Consider the following 20810-nt stretch of genomic DNA (forward strand, 5'->3'; position numbering starts at 1 on the left):
TCACAATCTCTTGAATATTAAGGCGTAAAGTCCCTGGCAGCGATATGACTCGATAAACTTTGGCCGCTTAGGTAGTTTCAAAATTTTCTCTTGAATTCTTAGAGCGCATACACGAGAAATCTGAAACAGTTTGCGACGTTTTGTGCTCTCAGTTGTGATGCACGTCGAATCGACGCAACAAGACGCAAGTCCATTTCTTCGACAGAGAAAGAGAGAGAGAGAGAGAGAGAGAGAGAGAGAGAGAGAGAAACAGATTGAAAACCCTCCCCGCTTTTGAAAGAACACGGATGAGTGCAGGATACAATTTCCTCGCAGGAAATTACGTCTACAAGCTGACGTCAGAAGAGCGCTTCGTTAATACGCCGCTATTCTCCGTGCTTTTAAAATGCTTGCGGGATCGATATTCATTGTCACCGCATCGATGTTGTCGGCGGTGTTTAAGGTTCGAGGTAACGTATCGTCAATGTGTAACGGAATCATTAATAGAAAAAGTATTTCTACGGGATCTCGGGGAGAGAGTTCATAGTTCAAAGTCAACGTCGAGTTTTGCAGAGATTTCGCGAGACGGGAAACCGAAATCTGAAGATTCCTACACTGAGAAAAAAGCGGTTAGATTGACAAAATCGGCGGTCACCGGCCATCAAAGAAATATTGAAATCACTATATTAACGCAACTTATTGTTGCATTAACATTGTATTTTGTTGAATAGATCCAATATTTCTTTGATGGCCGGTGACCGCCGATTTTGTCAATCTAACCGCTTTTTTCTCAGCGTACGATACAACGAAACTTCTACAAAGTCACCACCGAGGTATTGATAGGATCGACGAGGGTAAGATCAACTTTGGGAGCATGTGATGTATGCGTGCGCGCAATATACGGCTATCTGCCGTGTTGAGATTTGGCTGGCGACGTTGCAATTAATAGTTTTCACTTGTACCTTACTTGTTCTAATTAAGGCATCACGATATCCCGAGAGATATCCCAGTACTAGCCAATAGTTCTCGCAGGGTCGGCGCGAGAAAACTGGTCCGGCGTTTTCTGGACCGAGTCCTTATCCTCATCAAGGCATTCTTATCTTCGCTAATTGCACCAACATCGAAAAAATTCGTCGTTCTTCTAATGTTTTCCTATTAAAAAGGGACTGACGATCCTTCTTTTTCTTTTCCGAAATGAAGTTTCTCACAGTTCTCTCTCCAAGAATCTCCAGCTGGAAACCTCGTCCGATGTTCGAAAGAACGACGAATCGGCGCTTTTGCGCCATTCCGACGTCCACAAGGATACGATCCTTAATTCGTGCGCGTTGCTTATGGCGCGAAAAAAACTATCGTCGACCCTGCGCGTTTCCTCGTCATTGGCCCATATTCGTCTAAATATCGCGCTCATACCCGTAGCAGTTAGGGTCGCGGCCACCGAAAGTGCTGAATGGTGGGATCGCTGTCACCCGGGAAGGTCGACAAAGAACTTGACTGCGCGGAGTCTCTCTCGCGATATTTCCAGATAGACGTTTTTCGTGTGTATTTGTTCAGTATAATTGTTTCTAGGTGAGTTATATGTTTGTTTACACGGTGGTCGACAGCAATATCAAGTAAGAAGTATTTGTCAACTTTAATTGCAAATTTCAATTACAAACCCGAGGGTGAAGAGTCTCGAACTCCTAGCTGGCAGTGAAGTGCGCCAGAGGTAATTGTTCATATATTATTCATATATCTTGATATGTTATCTCTTCATGTGAGATAAGAAAGAGTTGAATAGTTTCAGAACGTGTTTGTTGACAGTATTCATTTTTTATTCCCGACGTAGACGATGAATATAGCAGATATGCGAAAGAGACGCGCGACATTAAATACCGGTCGGAGCGATAACTCCAGAGAGACCAATTTATGTCGCGTTATCGATCGACTCAAGAGAGACTAATTCCTCACGGTGTTAACGAACAGGTAATCCCTTTTTGCTCATTGACAAAGAAGTCTCGGTGCAGCTCGAGTAGCTGCGATTGCTTTGTGTCGATCGATGATTGTATCAGCGCGCGATCAGTCGGGTCGATACTCGCATTAAAAAAAAAGATTACGGCGATATTATCGAACATAGCCGTAATCGATGAAACTTAGACAAATCACCGGCTCAAATCAAACGATCGTAATCGTGGTATGCGTCCATATTTATTTTTGGTCTTCGTACTCGCGATCGAAGGTCGCACGCGCGCGTCAACACGTGCGCTTGTCACCGTTGAATCCATTGATTGTTTTTTTTTTTCCAATAGACACAAAGTATCCCTGTGCGGTAAGAAATTTAAAGTATACCGTAATTCGATAAACGACATGAGGTTGTAAATAAGCCGCGCGAAATGAGATGCGCGTCAGAATTTCAATTATTATTTAATGGTATTTAGTAATTGGCAGTTTCACGTAGCGTAAATCGTGAAATGTGTGATATGTCGGAACAAAAATCCAATCCGATTAAATAAGAAAAAACGCGGACGTGGCAAACTTTCGATTCGAAATACGAATTTTAACTCGATCAGATCGATCTATGCACGGAAAAAACAATTCTATTGGCGCAACCGAATTTTCAGTTGCTGAGGGACCAGACGAAAACTCGACTGTGGGAACAGAAAAATTCCTTTATGAGGCTTCTGTATAGTCAATTGTTTAGTTGTCTCAGTTGCTGAGTTCTAATATCGTTGAATGTTCAGACCAATATTTTCGGACAACAGAAATATTAGTTTTCGTAACAGAGATATCGCTTCCCAGATAGCACAAAATCTTCAGAGAATGTTCTGGGACGTTCTTAGGATGTATAAATGTCCTTAGAACATCTTTAGAATGTCCTTTGAAGATTTGTGCTGTACGGGTTCTGATCACTTAATTTTCAGTTGGTTCCTATTTCGTTGCACCAATTGAAATTTTTTTACGTATATAAAGCTTTCTAATCGCTTATTCTCTATCGCGCACACATCTATTTATACAAATATATCTTTCCCGATCAGTTATGATGAGTCTGTTATCGATAGTATAAATAACCGATTGCGCACTGAGCCAACCCTGCCGCGGTTGCTCGATGTCGCACCGCGGGGAACGCGGAACCTACAATTATTTGCGTCCACGCGCGAGATGACGACGGTGACAGATCGCTGTTTTCGAGCGTTTCCTTATCGTACCTTATCGTGGAAAATACCAAGAATTCAAAACAATTCAATCGTGTAGGTAGTGAAGCCGGTAAGTAGGCTGCTTCTGACACGCTCCCCTATTGGTCGCCGGTGATTGCTAGATAATATCTTAGTAAACGCTCTGTATTTGCCAAAGGAAGTGCACAAACAGTCTGTAACAGGCGAGAGAATATGTCATACGTTTCACGTGCTTCGGTCTTAAGCGCGTGATTTCTTGACAATACAATTACGTTCTTCATTATCGCTCAACTCTATATGCAGGGTGTCTTCAATTTTTACGGATAAACCGCGGGAAAGTCGTATTCACCGGATTCCTTTTGCGATCCTTTCACTAATTCACAAATTGACTTTCATTTGAAGACAATAATCTCGAGATACTCATAGTTTTTGAATAGTTAACATTTGAAATTAGAGGATATTATTTCTCAGTCATTTTCCATCTTCAATGGAATCCTTACTATGCAATTGCTTGCAAATTTTAATTAAAAAAGAGTTATGACATTTAAGAATTTTCGGATATATTATTTCTACAGAGTGTCCCGGATCACCTTCACAATCTCTCGTGAGGACGTAGAGCGGATTGAGATGAACACAAAAGTCCCATACCGTTTTGCGATATTCGCAATAAAAGTCGAAATATTAATTTAAAAAAATTGGTGAATGATCCCGCGCGATATGGTAGAAGAGCTGCAGTGGCGCCGTCTACCGTCGTATACTTATACATTAAGTCAATCTGAACAAAAAAGTCCTCTACCATTTTGCAAATGACCATACAGATTTTTAGATATTAATTAAAGAAAATTTATATATTATGATACACAATCATGTAACAATTTTCTTTAATTAATATCTAAAAATCTGTATGGTCATTTGCAAAATGGTAGAGGACTTTTTTGTTCAGATTGACTTAATGTATAAGTATACGACGGTAGACGGCGCCACTGCAGCTCTTCTACCATATCGCGCGGGATCATTCACCAATTTTTTTAAATTAATATTTCGACTATTATTGCGAATATCGCAAAACGGTATGGGACTTTTTTGTTCATCTCAATCCACTCTACGTCCTCACGAGAGATTGTGAAGGTAATCCGGGACACCCTGTATATGTATACATCTCAGACAGCCCAATATCCAAAATCGGGTCATAAAACGTCTTTAAAACATCTTTAAGACATCTTTAAGACAAGTTTATAAGGTATTGTCTTAAAGATATCTTAGAGCTAAAGCACATCCGTAACATATTACGTTACGTTAAGTACTGACAATACAATAGCCATACCTATATGTAAACTTAAGTCAACGCACAAAGAAATCCGTAAACTTAACATGTTACGGATGTTCTTGTGCGAAGGCTCTTAAAGAGTCCTAAAGACGTCTTATGACTCGATTTTGGACATTTGTGCGGTCTGGGATATTTTCTTTCCTTCTTTTCTTTTGGCTATCTCTGACCAGGAATGTTTTGAATTTTTCATATACTCTTTCTAGTACGACATAGTTTCAATTTCACAGTTACTCACCGTCACTTTTTCTCCTGACTCCATTGATTTCTCATGTCACAGCATTAGATTCAATATACCTTTGATATCGTAAATCTTCAATACGACGTGCTTTGATGAGTATTACTCATCCTTCGTATTACGGATCGATGGCATTTTCTATTTTTAGCTATACGAAGAATCATTTCCACGTAATTTCGGTCTCACGATGAACTTGTTGACACGATGAAAGTGAGTCGTTGACGTAGTCGATTCTTCCTTTCTCACCCTTTCTCTCTATAATTAAATGAAATAATTTATATATCTTTCTCATCATCTCTGTACCGCAGAGCGATGAATTCGGTGAGAAATTGAGTAGATAAAAGTAGAAGAATAATATATCAAATGATAAGTGTCGAAAAACAGTTGATGCAGACTTATTAATGTAAAAATTTGATACCATGCTGATATTTCGTGATCTCATGGTAACAATGTATCTTATCATAACTAAAATTTAGACATATTAATTAATGACGTAATAAAGTCGTCACTTGTGACATAATTCTGTAAAAATACGTTATCTCGAGAAATGATGATGAAATAATGATGATCAAATAAGCACCTCACATCTCATGCTGACATTCGTATATTCGGATCGTAAATAACGAGCTGGCGTGCTTGCATCAAGTAATCATTTCGCAGTATAGATATACACTTGTCACATGCATATCCACAGATCGTTATCGAGAATTAATGAGATGAGAGACAGAAGAGAAAAGAAGGATAAAATAAGAAAAGAAAGCATCAACAAAACAATTAATTAATAATTAAATTCTAATTAATCTCTCGGTTCTCTCGTCTTGTTTATCACTCTCGAAAATGGCGAGGCTTTCTACAAACATTTTTGACCCCTACTTTCTAGAAGAACCATATCTTATCGCAACTCAGCCTCGAACGGGCTACCGGAAGCCACCGGTATGTCAAGGTGTGCAATCATGGCCCCTGATCATTCGCTCAATCGCGATCGCGCGAATAACAGCCACCTTCCGATCGAGCCAAGTCGCTCTGTCGCTTTTGCAGAAGCAGCCGCAAAGAACTGCACGGTCGTACCGCTCGCGCCGGTTCGTCATTCGCAAATCGACACGTCTTCGGCAGCAATCAAGCAGGGCTGAAATTCACGGCAGCGACGCCGACAGGATACCACTGGGTGTTCACCAATGAATGCAGGGCGTCACCCTCAGGGACAATACCGTGGCATCAGCAGCACCAGGAAACGATACTGCGGCGGCACGTTGAAAGAGAACTTCCGTTGCGCAAACAACTTCAGGACGTCCAGCGACTTGAGCGGCGATCATGGGTGAGTTTGAATAGTTTGCGCACCTGCGATGATCTGGAATAATATAAAAGTTACCTAATTACTACAGTGTATCGTTCTAGGATATTTCGCAGCTTTCATTTTAATTGGATGAATTTGAGCAATGTATCCCACAATGTTCTTAACTGAAAATAGAGATAGAATATAAATAGATAGATGGACAGAAAAGGAGAAAAAAAATGATTTACACCTTTTTCTTCCTGCAGGACTCGACTTCCTGGCAGACGGAGGTGCCGACTTCGAGCATGCAATCACCGTAACAGGTAAACATTCTGAAAAAAAATTTAGACATCTAAAAAGTTCATTATTCGTCAATTGATTTAAAATTGATCCAAGATCTTACTATTTTTAAGGTATCTTAAAATACTTTCTAAATCGCAATGAGCTTTCTAAAAGCAAGGAAGAATCTGAATCTAAGTTACTTACGATAATTCTCGTGTACCGATATTAATCATGCGAATGCTCTCTGCTTTTAGGTTTTGGAAAGTTTCACTACATGCTGTTGACGATATGCGGGCTGATCTATATGGACACGGCCATCGGCGTGACGATACTTTCGTTCGTGCTCCCGGCAGCTCAATGCGATCTAGAAATGGACTCCAGCGCGAAGGGTTGGCTAACAGCTTCTCCGATGTTAGGTGAATATTCCCTGTCCGAAAGTAATTGAGTTTTATATAATTTGGATTACAACATTTTCGAGTATCGTTGCAGGTATGGTGATTGGATCGTATATATGGGGATGCCTGGCTGACACGAAGGGTAGAAAGATCGTATTAATAGCTACGCTGCTGATGGACGGTATCGTGGGCATCTTGTCCTCGTTCGTCCAATACTTTTGGGTGTTCCTGCTCTTTCGATTCTTCAACGGCTTCGCGTAAGTGAACTCCGCGACATATGTGGGGTATCCCACAACTCGCAACCTTAATTTTTGTGATGAACTCTTCGATCAACATGGTGTTGATTTTCCCTGGAGGGAACTTTCAATATTATCTGTGCAATTAAATCTCCATTAGAAATTTTGTCAAGACAATTTACGTGAGATTTTACGCGAACCGAAGAATATCGGTTATATAATTGATTTGTATTCCTAAAATTTCCATTTCTAAGATTTTATCATTTTTATTCGCCCACAAATGTCCTAAAATTCTTAAAAAATCGATTCCAAATTTATTAGAGAACTGTCGTTTGAATTAAAATAACGCATATTCACGCATGGGTGGGGTTTTCTGCAACAAAGTATTGACACTCCGATCGATATACAGTGTGACCGGCGCTATGGGTATTTGCTTCCCGTATCTCGGCGAGTTTCAACCGACAAAATACCGTGAACGCTGTCTGTGCTGGATGGAGATGTTTTGGACGGTCGGTGTGATACTCTTACCGCGTAAGTTGCCATTATTCTATCGCGACCTCTTTTGCAAAATTCCAGAATCATACAAATCAAAATTGTATCGTTTCAGTGATCGCCTGGTTGATCATACCGCTGAACGTCATGTACGTAAGCGATATGTTCTACTTCAAGACCTGGAATCTTTTCGTGGCGCTGTGCGCCTTGCCGTCGCTTATGCTCGGTCTTTGGCTGTTCGTCTTCCCGGAGAGCCCAAAATTTTTGCTGGAATGCGGCGAGACCGAAGCCGCCCTCGAAGTGTTCAAGTGGATCTACTCGCAAAATACCGGTGCCGACCCCGACACGTATCCGGTAAATTTCGTTCGATCGTCTAAGTCTATGGTGAAGCGAGAGAGGAAGGGGAGTTTCTTTCTCTCTTCATTTCTTCTACATTCTACCTCACGCTGCTTCCTTCTTTCTCAGGTGAAGTGTCTGCAAGAAAAAACGAAGGAACAAAACAAGAGCACTAGGTCGTTGAAGCTGCACAAACGGAAGGATCTGAAAGTCCTTTTCGCGGAAATACGAGAGCTGACAAGCGCGCTCTGCAAGCCACCTTATTTGCGCAACACGCTGCTCGCCTGCGCTATTCAATTCGGACTCACCAGCAGCTACTACACTCTGATGGTCTGGTTTCCGGAATTGTTTACCAGGTGATTTTCGCTGTTTCGCATACTCACGATCTCGCTTTCATCGTGGTCTTTGCGATCGAATTTAAAATGTGGCAATGAATAGGTCCATCACGTTGATTTCTTCGGATCTTTCTAACTTTTCTTTGCAATCTCGACAGGTTCGAAGAATTCGAGCATGCGAATCCGGGGGAGAGCACGTCGGTGTGTATAGTATCTGCCCTGCCAGACAACGGCACCATAATTGACCTTTACGGATGTGATACGACGATCGCACCGTCCGTTTACCTGCACACGGTGTATATTGGGCTCGCGTGTATCCCAGGTTCCATTATTCTGCCCCTCTTCGTGCACAAATTGGGAGCCAAATTCTTCCTGAGTAAGTGACAAAATTCGGTAAAACGTAAGGTTTTTTTCACAGTCTTGTAATATATAATTTGTATTCCTTTAAAATAATAGTTAGTATAGCTTCAAAGATAACAGAGAATAATAACTAGATTGAAAATATTTATAATATCGATTTCAGTCTTATCATTGGTGGTTTCTGGCGCGGTGACGGTGGGTTTTTACTACGTAGTGAACTCTATGCAGAATCTGTGGCTTTCATGCGTGTTCGAGGCGCTCACATCTCTCGGGATCTCTCTAGTTTATTGCGTGATCGTCGACATGTTCCCGACGAATCTCAGGTAAGCGAATTGCAAATTGAGCTTCTCTTATCCGACTCGAAATATATTGTGTGTGCTCCAATCGATTCTTGTCTCGCTATCGCGACTTCATATCAAATTTTTTTCATCCAATGACTCATTTGTTCGAATCTTACTCTACTGGACATTTACATCGTACATCGAGCAAAGCTCTCTCTATATTTTAGGGTGATGGCCGCGGCTTTATCGTTGACGATGGGCCGGCTGGGAGCTTTGGTCGGCAACTTAGTGTTCGGTTATTTGATCGATTTGGCCTGCGTAATACCAATCGTGTTATTCGCTGCGTTTCTTTTTGGTAAGATTCCGCCTGGATAGCTTTAATCTGTTAATCTGTTCATTTTAATCCGTTAAAAGCCATAATTATGATTGTTTTTATTTTCTACAGATTTCAGTCGTTAATTAAACAATTTAATATTTCAAAATTAAATTATATTAAAAGAACATTTATTACTAAAATCATTTTATTCATAATAAGATTTTAGGATTCTAAACATTGGTCATTAATGGATTAAAAGAAAGGAATTGTACCTCTATTGATAATTGACTCATCTTTATAATTGAATACCAAAATTTTTTTCAGCATGTGGTTTCATGTCATTTCTATTACCAAGAACTGGGAAGGAAACATTGGAGTAATGGAGAAAAGAAGAGGTCGCTCTACTTCTGTTTGTTCAAACGACTCTGAAAACTCAAGAAATCTGCACCTGGATCACTCATCGTTATATTTATTAATAAACTTATTTGTAAAAACTGTGCGAGACCATTCACACTGTCCTTGACAATTAGTTACTTAATTCAGATGAAACTGTCAGATTTATATTCAAATAACAGATAATTATATATTAGATATTATTAGATAATGATATTTAATTTGGTAACAAGATAGAGTCTACCAATATCAAGATTAGTATCATTGCGATCTGTCATCTATCAGTCAGTATAATCAAACCAAAAGGTGATAAGAAAACAATTGCGATTTAATTAAAACTGTGCTATAATTATAATTTTGAACTCTTAACGAGAATTGATTGATTGATTTCACGTAAAAAGAGAAGTATTTTTTATCAAACGCTCAAGAAAAAACTCTTTTAAGCGCAAAAATAAGGAAGATATATTCTGTCACGTATCTTGAAAGATACTTCATTAGAGAATAAGGTATTACGTGGTTTTTCGCAAATACACCGTTTTACGTTGATTTCGCAAGAGAAACATTGTTGTGGCGCATTTTTCGTTCTCCTTTCTTGCTTTCGTGCAAAGTTGATCAATTTCGGACATTCGCGCGACATGTTTGCGCGCGAAAATTCGCAATACTGGGTGCGTTCCGATATGCACTGTCAGTATTGAAAATGTATAGTTCATGTTATATATACTATAGATTTTCAGTACTGGCAGTAAATATCGGAACACACCCACTGAGTGCATTTAGTATTTAAACATTTCAAAACATTTGCAGCGTCTAGTTGATCACCGTGAGCGCTCAGTGAACTCTTGCATCTGATTGGTGTGTATTTTTAAAAGAATGTACCGATCAAAACAAAAATTTATTCAGCGCTCAATCCCCCAACAACAGTTACAGTCATTCTTTACGTTAACCATAAAATCATTTTATTGGCTACAAATTATCTAAGATATCTTCTAAGATAACAGTTAGCCAATAAAATAGCTTTGTATAACAGCGTTTCTTGCTAGAAAATAATGAATATTCTCCTAAATTTACCTAAAGGCCAAATCATACTAGCGATTGATGATTGACAATTGACAATTAAAGATTAGATTTTAACGAATCAACAAACTTCAACCTTGGTTGCTTTGTTCCAATTGGTCAAGTTCCAATCTTCAATCGTCAATCATCAATCGCCAATTGCTAGTGTGATTTGACCTTAAGATATGTGCGAGAGAGAAAGGTATACATTCCTATTGGGTGGGACCCAATTGACCACGATACGATTGGACACAGATTGTAATGATTGGTTTGACCTAGTAATTCAGTAGATAATTCTTTGCATCGGTTGGTTGTGTCCAATCGTACCGTGGTCAATCAGAACGCTCCCATTCCTATTCCTCCTCTGTGCGCATGCGCCAACATGTGTCAGTTGTTGCTGGACTACAAAATTATTAGTTTCAATATTTTTTTACTTGAATTCTATTAACTTTACCGAAAAATAATAAAAGATAAAAATTGTTTATTTTCTTCTCATAGAGCTCGGAGAATTTTTTCAAAATTTTGTATTAACTTTTTAGTACTGCGTTTTCTTGCGTTTTCTTGCATTTTCTTGAAATACTAGAAAGTTAATACAAAATTCTGAAAAAATTCTCAGAGCTCTATGAAAAGAAAATAAATAACATCTGTCAACTCTATAACCTAACCTAACCTGTCAACTTCAACGCATGCGCATAGAGGACGAATAGGAACGTATAGCTTTCTCTCTCGCACACATCTTGGACACACTTTTGTACCAACATTTCCCCTCCATGTATATATGCTTTAATGATTCCTGTCCACAGGACTTGTCGCGCGGCGGAAGTTCGTGCAACAGCCAATCAATATGCTGCTTTTTGTAATACTTTGTAGCTCTCAACAACATATTGATTGGCTGTTGCGCGACTTCCGCCGTGCGGCAAATGTTGCCGCGTCCTGTGGGCAGGAGCCATAAGAAATTCACGCACTAATTGAAAACGGTACTAAAGATTATGGAACCAGGTTGATCTGGGGATCAGTGCTGGCAGTTCGCGATATTTTCTATATAGACAGAAGCCCTTGTGCGCATGCGTGAAGTGACGTAGCAGCTCGACGTAAGCAGTTTCCAATGACGGCGTTAGGCACTAATAGGGGGTTCTTAAGGGACATGCAGAAAATACTCGGCCGTCTGTCTGTGTTGTTTGCCTGGGAGTGGTTAGATTAGATAGGTAGTGAAATGACATAATAATAAATTAGTATAATTAATATAGTTATAATAATTAGTATAGCTGTGTAAAATGTGATAATAAGTATATATAGTATATATTAATAAATAAAATGTGATAAAAAGTGCAATTTTAATATAAAGTGATATTGTGATATAAAGTGATATAAAGTAAAAAATATATTTATTTTTACTTATGAATAGCATTCTGTTTCTTTCCACAAACTTTTTTTCTTCCTACAATCCTTTCATATTTTCCTTTAGGTGAAGGATCTTATGATACCTTAAAATAGATACGGCGCTGAGGTTACCACAGAGTTTGCTCAATGCGCGTGCGCGAAAATATATCGCGAACTGCCAGCACTGCTCCGGATTGAAGAAAATAGCAAATTCCGACATTTGAGGAAGTGAACTAGTGTTTACGTTGTAGAAGTATCAACGTGCCCAGGATCGATGATACTCCGCGAGGATGACGTAACCTGACGGAAAAAGACGCGGATCATCCCCGCGCCAGCGAGTCGTCGAGCTCGAGCAACCTATTTTCAGGTTATGTTTGTCGTGATGTCATATCACTGCAAGCACGTCGCAGCCACCACCCGTCGTTGAAGAAACTCCTTAGAATGTAAGTTAGTTTACCTGTTAATTATACTTTGTAGTATATTATTATGCAACTATTAAGCATTAAAGCAAGTGTAGTATATTGTTATCATATAGTACATGTTATAATTGTGTAATTTACATATTTTTATCTAACAAATTTAAACTGGTAAATTATACAGACTGTCCCAAAAAATCTGCACACTGATAAGAGTTTCTGACACTGTAATAAGAACATAACATTGTCTAAACAATTTCTAAAGTTGTGTCATTGCATCTATAGTTAATAAATTAATGGTAATAGGTATTGGTTTAGTATTAATATACTAATGTAACGTGTAATACAGATGTTAGTCAATAAACAATATGAGATAAATATGTATCCACATACTACTAAATTTAGAATTACCTTCAAATAGTAAATAACCAATTAGCAATTTATATTTTTATTTACTTTCTTTGTGAGAAATTTTTTCTTTGTTAGTGCTATTATTTACATTATCAGATCTTTAAATTTGATTATTTATATATGAACTCATGTATATCATTTTATTTTTATAAAAACAAATAATAAATGTAGTAAATATCTTTATAGTCATCTATATAAGTGATATATTTATTTCAGAAGTTGTGAGAGAAAAGAAGTAAATTTATATTGTGGAATCTTTGAAAGCTGACCAAAGAGAATTAAGAAAAATTGCAAAATGGTTTTCGAGTCAATTGTCGCAGAGCTTCTTAACAAAGTGCTCGGCGAGTATATTGAAAACTTGGATTATTCTCAGCTGAAACTTAGCCTCTGGGGAGGTAAGACTGCTCAAGATGATTCCTTATTTATTCCTTATCTATTCCTTATCTATTTTAATCATATTTAACATAAAGATTCTTTTTCTTCCAGGTGATGTTGTGTTAAAAGATTTGTTAATAAAAGAATCAGCTTTGGATGTGTTAGATCTTCCAGTAAGACTGGAATATGGCCGTTTAGGTATTAAAATACCATACTATCTGCAATAATTTCACTTCAATGACATGTAACATAATGTTATATTTTATAGGCAAATTGATACTGAAGATTCCATTTAAAGATATGTGGAATGGTCAGATTGACGCAGTAGTCGAGGAACTGTTTATATTAATAGTGCCTACAAGTCAAGTTGCATACAATGAAGAGAAAGAAAGTAAAGCACAGTTGGAAGCTAAACGGGCAGAGCTTGCGAGAGTGGAGAAGAGAAAACAGCTAGCAGACTTGAAGTGTAAGTTTCTTATTTAAAAATTTATCTTGAAGTGTAAGTTTCTTATCTAAACATTTATATAATAGATTGTTGAATTTTTGTTTATACTGTAATCAGGGATGCTGATTCAGTTACATTTAAAGCACGCTGACAGCGCGTAAAGGGGATGGTTTCCATATATGCGTGCCCTGTCCGTGTGCGCCTCTCACTTTGGCTGAAGTGTGACTGAAGTGAGAGGCGCACACGGATAGGGCACGCATACATGAGAGCCATCCCCTCTACGCGCTGTCAGCGTGCTACAAATGTAACTGAATCGGCATCCCTGACTGTAATACTGTCAGCGTATCTAATGTTATGATTGAATTGTTGTGTACTTTGCAGCACAGGAAAAATTAGACGATTCGATGGTCGAGAAGCTGATTGCTCGCATGATCAAGAACATTCACGTGGAAATCAAGAGAATCCACGTGCGGTACGAAGACCATGTCACCTTCAAGAATCACCCATTCTCTGTGGGCTTCACTTTGAACACTTTCGTCCTGGAAAGTTGCACGGATTCTTGGGAGACTACTGGCAATTTGAAGGACATGTACGCCATCCCACAGATCTACAAGTTATGCGGCCTGGACGGATTAGCCGTGTACTTGAATACAAGTGTGGAGCAATACAGCAAAAGTTCGCATTCCTCATATCCTAGTCTTTTCTGCAGTGGCATCGCTACTATGGATTACACTCCAGCAAACTATCAGTATTTGCTGGGACCGATTAACGTAAAGTCCAAGCTTAGGCTCAATCCCAAGCCGGAGTCCGACGGTAGCAATTACTCGATCCCCAAAGTATGGTTGGATCTGGAGATGCAAAGGTTACGAATTGGCTTGACGAAACGCCAATATCAGACCTTGGTGAGACTAGGCGAAGGTCTGGATCAAGCACAGAAGGCCGCTCCGTATCGGAAGTATCGACCTAATCTAACATCGTACAGAGGCCATTACAAGGAATGGTGGCATTTCGCGTACAAGTGTGTATTGGAGGAGACTGTGAGACGATGTCGTCGCAACTGGAATTGGAACCACATGAGGCAGCACCGTGACACTTGCCGTGCCTACGCCCAGGCCTACCAGACAAAACTGACAACGAAAAAATTGGCGAAGGATATCGAGGAACAGTTGACGCATTGTGAGGCAAAGCTCGATATCTTCAACCTAGTAATTATTCGGCAGCAGATCGAGATGGAAGTGGAGAGATTGGCGGAAAAAGAAAAAAGTCTGCGGGCGAAGAGAGGTTGGTTCGGTTTCCTGTGGACCAGCTCGCAGGCCGAGGAAACAAAGGAGTTGAACTCAGCTGCCGCTATCATGCGCAGGTTCGAGGAAGCGATGACGGCGCAAGAGAAAGAAAAACTTTATCGGGCAATAGATTATCAAGAGAACAGTGCACCTGCGCATTATCCTGAGACCTTTGAGATGATCGATACGCATTTCTTCCTACACGGACTGCAGATTTCGTTGCTGGACACGGACAAGGAGCACTCATGTATCCTGGACCTGCAGTTGCACGGCGTGCAAGCAGGCTTCAAGTCGCGGCCATCAGGCAACGCCATTCTCGTCATTGCCTCCATTAGCGAAATGAAACTCTTGGGCGCGATGCAGGATGGTCGCGTGCCTTCGCTTTTCATCTCAAAGCACGGTAGCTCCGACAGCGCTTTACTGTCAGTATCATACGAGAAAAACCCGATTGACAAACTGTGCGGCCACCGCGTCATCGTCAAGTCTAGGTCCGTCGATATCGTGTACGACGCGCAGACAATAATCGAGTTAGTCAACATGTTCAAGGTACAAGACTCGTCAACGCTGAGTCAATTGCAGACAGCCGCCGCGGAGCAGCTGGAGGGCTTGAAAGAGATGTCGGCGCTTGGACTGGAGTACGCCATAGAGAAGCATTCAATACTGGATATACAAGTGGATATGCAAGCCTCGCAATTGATCATACCGCATGGTGGCCTCTACGACGACTCGAAGGCACTCATCGTCGTCAACCTGGGCAGTTTGAAGATTCACTCTCTGGAGAAGGGCAAAGACGACATGGCCGGCGCTAGTGTGAAGCAACTAGTCAGCATGGGCAAGAGCGAACAGGACATATTGACGCATTTGAGGGAGCACAGTTACGACAAGTTTGTCTTGAAGATAGTTAACTTCCAAGTACTGGTCTCATTGCCGAACGAGGAGTGGCGCACAGCCCTGGCGAGTACCGAAAGCTCTTTGACATTGCTGCATCCGACGATGTTAGAGATCCAATTCCACAAGTGTCTAGTGATGGATGATCCGCTATTACCGAAGCTCAGACTCCTCGGTCACCTGCCGTCAGTGACCGTGAACATAACGGACGTTCGCCTGTTGCAGGCACTTTGCATCGTGCAGAGTATCCGCTTGCCTGAGGAGGAGAAACCCGCGGAATTGCAACGCATTTCGCTTTCGAAGTCCATCTCTCAGCTATCCCTAAGAGAACTCACCACCATATCTTCCAGTATTGCAGACAAGAAGAAACAGGAAACGGCCCTACCAATGAAGCAAACCACCGATCTGGAAATGAAATTTGAGATGAAGGAGTTCACACTGTCAATGTCCCGGCAGAGTGACGAGGTTGCGTCAGAGTTCGTCAGATTCCAGGTGTTGCAGCTAGAAGCGGAAATGTTGCAACGCACGTATGACCAAGAGATATTGCTGAGGCTCGGCGGCGTGCAGATGAAGCAACAACACGAGGGTCACGAGATCTTCATGATCAACACCCCGATGTCAGCTGGCAAGGACGAATACTTGATCGTTGTGCGTTACGTGAACGTGAACAAACGCTCGCCTGAGTTCATCACCAGGCACGGCTCCGTCGTAAAGCTGCTGCAGTTGGAATTCACGTCGCTGGACACTCTGCTGCATCAGGAGGCGCTTATAGAGCTATTGAGATTCAGTACGTACATTCAAGACCAGATGAACTCTCTGTCCACGACGACTTCTCCGAACAAGGACGCAGCGCGCGCAGTACGACCTACTCATTTAGCTTCCATTCAAGAAGAGGCGCCCGGTTTCCTAAAGGAACAGCTGCAGAAGCAGAGGCTGAAACCCACTGGTCGACGTAAACGTAGCACGGTCGAGTGTATCGATCTGAAAGTGAGCGCCAAGATCGGTTCAATCAATTTGAAAATATCCAGCTCTGCCAGAGACATCACCGCGCTGTACGTCGAGAGAATCAGTGCCGGTTTTCTCATCAAGTCCTCCTATTCTCAAGTGAACGTCGATTTGACCTCCATCAGTATCAAGGATCTTAATCCCAATTGCGCGTACAAGGACATCGTGGCAGTAGAAGGCACAGAATCCTTGCAAGTTCAAATAGTGATGTACAATATCGAACAGTGGGAAGTGGACAAGAATAACATGTCTGTCAAGGTGGTCATGGGTTGTCATCGCATTGTGTTCCTGAATGCCTTCGTCTCCGGCGTGATGAATTTCCTGAACAACTTTCAAACGGCACAGAAGGCCATTAAGGACGCGTCGGCAGCAGCGGCGGAAGCTGCAAAAACAAACATTAAGGATGTCCAAGAAAGTGCTTCTCGCATCGAGCTGGCCATCAAGATCAAAGCGCCTGTTGTGTATGTACCGATGAATTCAAAAAGCGAACACAGCCTGATGTTAGACATGGGCAATCTTATGATATGCAATGTCTTCAAGAAACTGGAAGTAACCAATGAAGAATCCGACGAGTGTCCTATAGTGGACGAGATGAAGATCGAGCTGCAAAATCTGAAACTGTCGCGAGTCCGGTTAAATATGGAAAAATTCGTAAGCGAGAATGAGGTACTGCTACTGGAGCCGGTAACTTTCACGCTTCTCATGAAACGCAATTTATCCACTGCCTGGTTCACCTCCATTCCGGACATCGAAATGTTCGGCAGATTGAATAAGATCAATCTACTGTTGAGTAAGGAGGATTACGCTACGATCTTGAAGGTAGTGGAGCAAAATCTAAGCGAGACCTTCGAGGACGCGAAACCCCCGCAACCTGCGCTACCAGCAGTTAAATCTGAACAAAGCGGGGAGTTGGAGATCCAGCCGACATACAGATACGAAGCCGACGCGTCACGAGAACCCCGGACGACGGACCCGCAGCAGCAATTGCACGCGCACACGTCAATCAAGTTTGAGTTCATCATGGACAGCTTGGTAATCAATCTGTATACAGGCGGCTCCAAGCTGTTGCAGTCGCAAACTTCACCGTTGCACTTGCCGGAGAACGGACTGGCCCGGTTTAGCCTAACGCACTTTGCCGTGAAAGGCCGAGTGTTCGCCGACGGTCTGTTGGCCACGTCGATCTTGTTGATGAACTGTACGCTGGACGACATGCGGCAGAGCAGGGAGGGCTCGCTGATGCGAATTATGGAGAGGACCAGCGCGGTGCCAACTGGCGAGGATACCGACAAGGAGGCCAAGTACACCAGGAGTATGCTGGACGTGACAGTACGCCAGGGTCCGAACGACACGTTCGCGGACGTTCGTGTGTTCTCTTTCAGTATCATCGTGTCCCTCGACTACCTTATGAAGATCAAAGACTTCTTTGACGTGGACACTGCCAATAAGAATACCGCCATTGTGCAATCTACATCGAAATACCATGGCGAACCGGCCACGTCGAAGAAGAAGCAACCGTCGCAGCAAGCAGCAGCTGCTTCGAGTCCCAAGATGTTAACTGTGTATTTACACGTGGAGAAGCCGGATATTATTCTGCTCGAGGACATGGACGATATTAACTCAAACTGCATTGTATTGAACACGGAACTGCTGCTGAAAGTGCGCATTATGGGTGAGCATCAGGTGATCAGTGGTGCTATCAAGGATTTCTCTCTATTGGCGGGGATATATAATCCATCTAAGAGAGCTGATTGGATTTATCAGGTATACAATCAGGATACAATTTTTATAAAATATAACACTCTTAATTCTATTTATTTTGTGCAATACATAAAAAGTAAAAATTATAATATTAATATTTTAAATTATATTTGAACTGTCTATCTCAATTGAGATAGTAGATTAATTTATTCTAGTATTTTCTACATTATTGTTAATTATTAGTATTGCTATTGCGTTACTAATATTATTTATTGCATAAGGTGCTGAAACCATGCAGCATTAGCGTGGCCGGCTCCACGCCTGAAGGTAAAGGACTCCACTTGGATGTTAGTTGTACAGATATACATATATCTGTTTCGCCAGGTAACTCGTAAATTAAAGTTCTGTTAAATTAAGTTAAATTACGTAAAGTTAAAGTTCTAAATTGATCGGTGATATGTATGTAAACGACAATTTGCAGGTGTCATCGAAATATTGAACAAGGTCATTCATTCAGTAACGAAGAAGGAGGAGGAGGACAAGGAAATTATTAAGCCTGAGCCGAACTACGAGGGACTGTGGATCATCACATCTTTTATGGAGGATGATTACTGGTTCCTAAAGACAGGTTATACAAACAATTTAATAATTAATTGTTCAACAGTTACGTATAAAACGTTTATATGTATTACGTTTATGTTTACGTATTACGTTTTACGTTTATGTTATTAAGTATTAATTATTATTATAAAATGTAGCATCTTAGTGATAAATTTTAAAAGCCACTCTCAAGTTTACTTTCTTCTATAGAAGTTGCAACAGAAGCTCTTGAGGAATTCATGTATTCAGACGACATAACAATTTACAAACCCGAATTGGCACTAGTCTCAGCACCGATGATCTTACTAACTCTGGAGGCAGGTGTTGGCAATAAAACTTTGCCCATGCTATTGCTTCACGTAGGCTTTCAAAGTAACATTAACGATTGGAGCACAAAAACTGTAAGTAGTCGACTAAATGCATTACTATTGTCATTATTTATCAGTTATTCATTACCTCGTAAATTGCATTTGTAGATGAGCGTTGATTGCACCATGTCCGTGATCATGGAGTACTACAACAGCCGCCTCGCACTATGGGAGCCGTTGATTGAGCCGATAGAGAGTTATGTTAATGGTAAACGCGTGTCTACACCGTGGGAGTTAAAGACAAAGGTGAGTCTGTTAGCAATCGATTATCTGATTCTTGCTAATTAATAACGTGTTTTCGTTAATCAACAACGTTATGCTCTGTCAGGTTCAATTCAATGATATACTTTTGGACTCCAGAGGTGCTAGCGCGGTCAGCCCCACCTCAGACAGCGAGATCGAAGAGCTGCATCAGTCTACCAAGATGTCTATCGACATTACGTCCACTGTGAGTAAAATTGACTGAAGAAATTCTTGATATTTTACCAAGATATATGTGATTTAATTTTCTGTCTGAAACAGGATAATCTGGAAATAACGGTGACAAAAACGTGTCTGGATGTATTGAAGCAGCTTGGCCAAGCGTTCTCTTCGGCTATGGACGTCAGTAGAAAAGGACTCACTAAGAAGGTGGCACCGTTTTTACTAAAAAACGAGACCGGCCTGGGGATGATACTCGACTTGGAGCACAGTCCTTTCAAGGTTGTAATGCGGAATCATTCAAATTCCCATTCGCGCTCATCCATCCACTTATTTAATAGATCGTGTTTACTGAAAAACGACACAGGCTTGGAGGTGATACTTGATCTGGAGCGCAGTTCTCTCAAGGTTGTAACGAGAAATCTTCCAAATTCTTATCTTCCAAATTATTCGTACTCACTCGTACTCATTTAATACTCATTTAAAAGAATTACGAATTAAATATCAATTTAATTCGTGATTCTTTGAAACGGCTCTAATGTTCTCTCATTTTGCACACAAATATGCAATGAACTTATAAAGTGTAAAAAAATGTGGATGTAAAACATGTATGTATATAAAATGTAAAGTATTTGTATATAAAAGATATTTCTATTTACATATGAAAGATATAGTATCTTTAATGCAATAGTTTCACTTATAGATTTTTGATGATGGTTCGAGAATGATAAGAGACGATAACAACTCATATATGGAAGTAATTCTCGAGACCGGAGCGTCGATAGAGCTCGCGCCGAAAACAACCAAGCCGGATACGCACATTCTCGAGCAGTTGAAAGGAGAAACTGTGAAAGACAGGGAAAGCAATAAATTTTCCGTTTCTGTAAGTTACATAGAAGTTGAATATGTTATTAGGACCTTAACTTAGTTTCCGCCCGCAAATGTTAGATGGCAATGCAAACAGTTCTAGTAGTCATTACTAACGAAACAGGTAGTTTGTGATTAATTTCGACATTTCTCGATAACATTCAGTCAGCATACACAATTATTTTCCTAAACAACAATTTCTTTTGCTTTGT

The 20810-nt window shown here is 40.7% G+C and overlaps 3 protein-coding genes across 6 annotated transcripts in view; all 3 read left to right on the forward strand.

The window, feature by feature from the left end:
* The first annotated feature begins 1309 nt into the window (after positions 1–1309).
* Positions 1310–5944, forward strand: LOC116852140. The gene is made up of 4 exons (XM_032832193.1): positions 1310–1545; positions 1640–1684; positions 5729–5871; positions 5913–5944. The coding sequence occupies exons 1-4, from the start codon at positions 1427–1429 to the stop codon at positions 5942–5944; spliced, it is 339 nt and encodes a 112-aa protein (XP_032688084.1). The 5' UTR covers positions 1310–1426.
* On the forward strand, positions 5854–9758 carry LOC116852126 (synaptic vesicle glycoprotein 2C-like). The gene is made up of 11 exons (XM_032832159.1): positions 5854–6005; positions 6230–6286; positions 6500–6661; positions 6735–6897; positions 7286–7407; positions 7484–7722; positions 7834–8060; positions 8198–8415; positions 8563–8722; positions 8908–9035; positions 9321–9758. Exons 1-11 carry the CDS (start codon positions 6002–6004, stop codon positions 9374–9376), a joined length of 1536 nt encoding a protein of 511 aa, XP_032688050.1. The 5' UTR covers positions 5854–6001; the 3' UTR covers positions 9377–9758.
* Positions 9759–11462: 1704 nt separating this feature from the next.
* LOC116852114 (vacuolar protein sorting-associated protein 13) overlaps positions 11463–20810 on the forward strand; it is an 18676-nt gene continuing 9328 nt past the window's right edge. For 2 of the 4 annotated variants that reach the window (XM_032832141.1, XM_032832142.1), the window contains exons 1-12: positions 11463–12265; positions 12866–13044; positions 13136–13222; positions 13293–13490; positions 13851–18406; positions 18625–18727; positions 18825–18971; positions 19154–19344; positions 19420–19557; positions 19640–19759; positions 19834–20013; positions 20435–20614. In XM_032832141.1, coding sequence (XP_032688032.1) covers positions 12945–13044; positions 13136–13222; positions 13293–13490; positions 13851–18406; positions 18625–18727; positions 18825–18971; positions 19154–19344; positions 19420–19557; positions 19640–19759; positions 19834–20013; positions 20435–20614 — 6000 coding nt within the window. In that variant the 5' untranslated portion in view covers positions 11463–12265; positions 12866–12944. Of the gene's footprint in view, positions 12266–12865; positions 13045–13135; positions 13223–13292; positions 13491–13850; positions 18407–18624; positions 18728–18824; positions 18972–19153; positions 19345–19419; positions 19558–19639; positions 19760–19833; positions 20140–20434; positions 20615–20810 lie in introns of all 4 variants that reach the window. The other 2 variants (XM_032832139.1, XM_032832140.1) reach the window with 2 other exon arrangements.

The sequence above is a fragment of the Odontomachus brunneus genome, unplaced genomic scaffold, assembly GCF_010583005.1.
Source record: "Odontomachus brunneus isolate Ranch 3 - 2012 unplaced genomic scaffold, Obru_v1 Obru_scaffold_203, whole genome shotgun sequence".
NCBI lineage: Eukaryota > Metazoa > Arthropoda > Insecta > Hymenoptera > Formicidae > Odontomachus > Odontomachus brunneus.

Coding starts and splice junctions, on each gene's coding strand:
- LOC116852140 (XM_032832193.1), top strand. CDS start 1,427: ATGGTGGGATCGCTGTCACCCGGGAAGGTCGACAAAGAACTTGACTGC. Junction 1,546..1,639: donor TTCAGTATAATTGTTTCTAG/GTGAGTTATATG, acceptor TACAAACCCGAG/GGTGAAGAGTCTCGAACTCC. Junction 5,872..5,912: donor CTGGGTGTTCACCAATGAAT/GCAGGGCGTCAC, acceptor TGGCATCAGCAG/CACCAGGAAACGATACTGCG.
- LOC116852126 (XM_032832159.1), top strand. Junction 8,416..8,562: donor GGGAGCCAAATTCTTCCTGA/GTAAGTGACAAA, acceptor TATCGATTTCAG/TCTTATCATTGGTGGTTTCT. Junction 9,036..9,320: donor ATTCGCTGCGTTTCTTTTTG/GTAAGATTCCGC, acceptor AATTTTTTTCAG/CATGTGGTTTCATGTCATTT.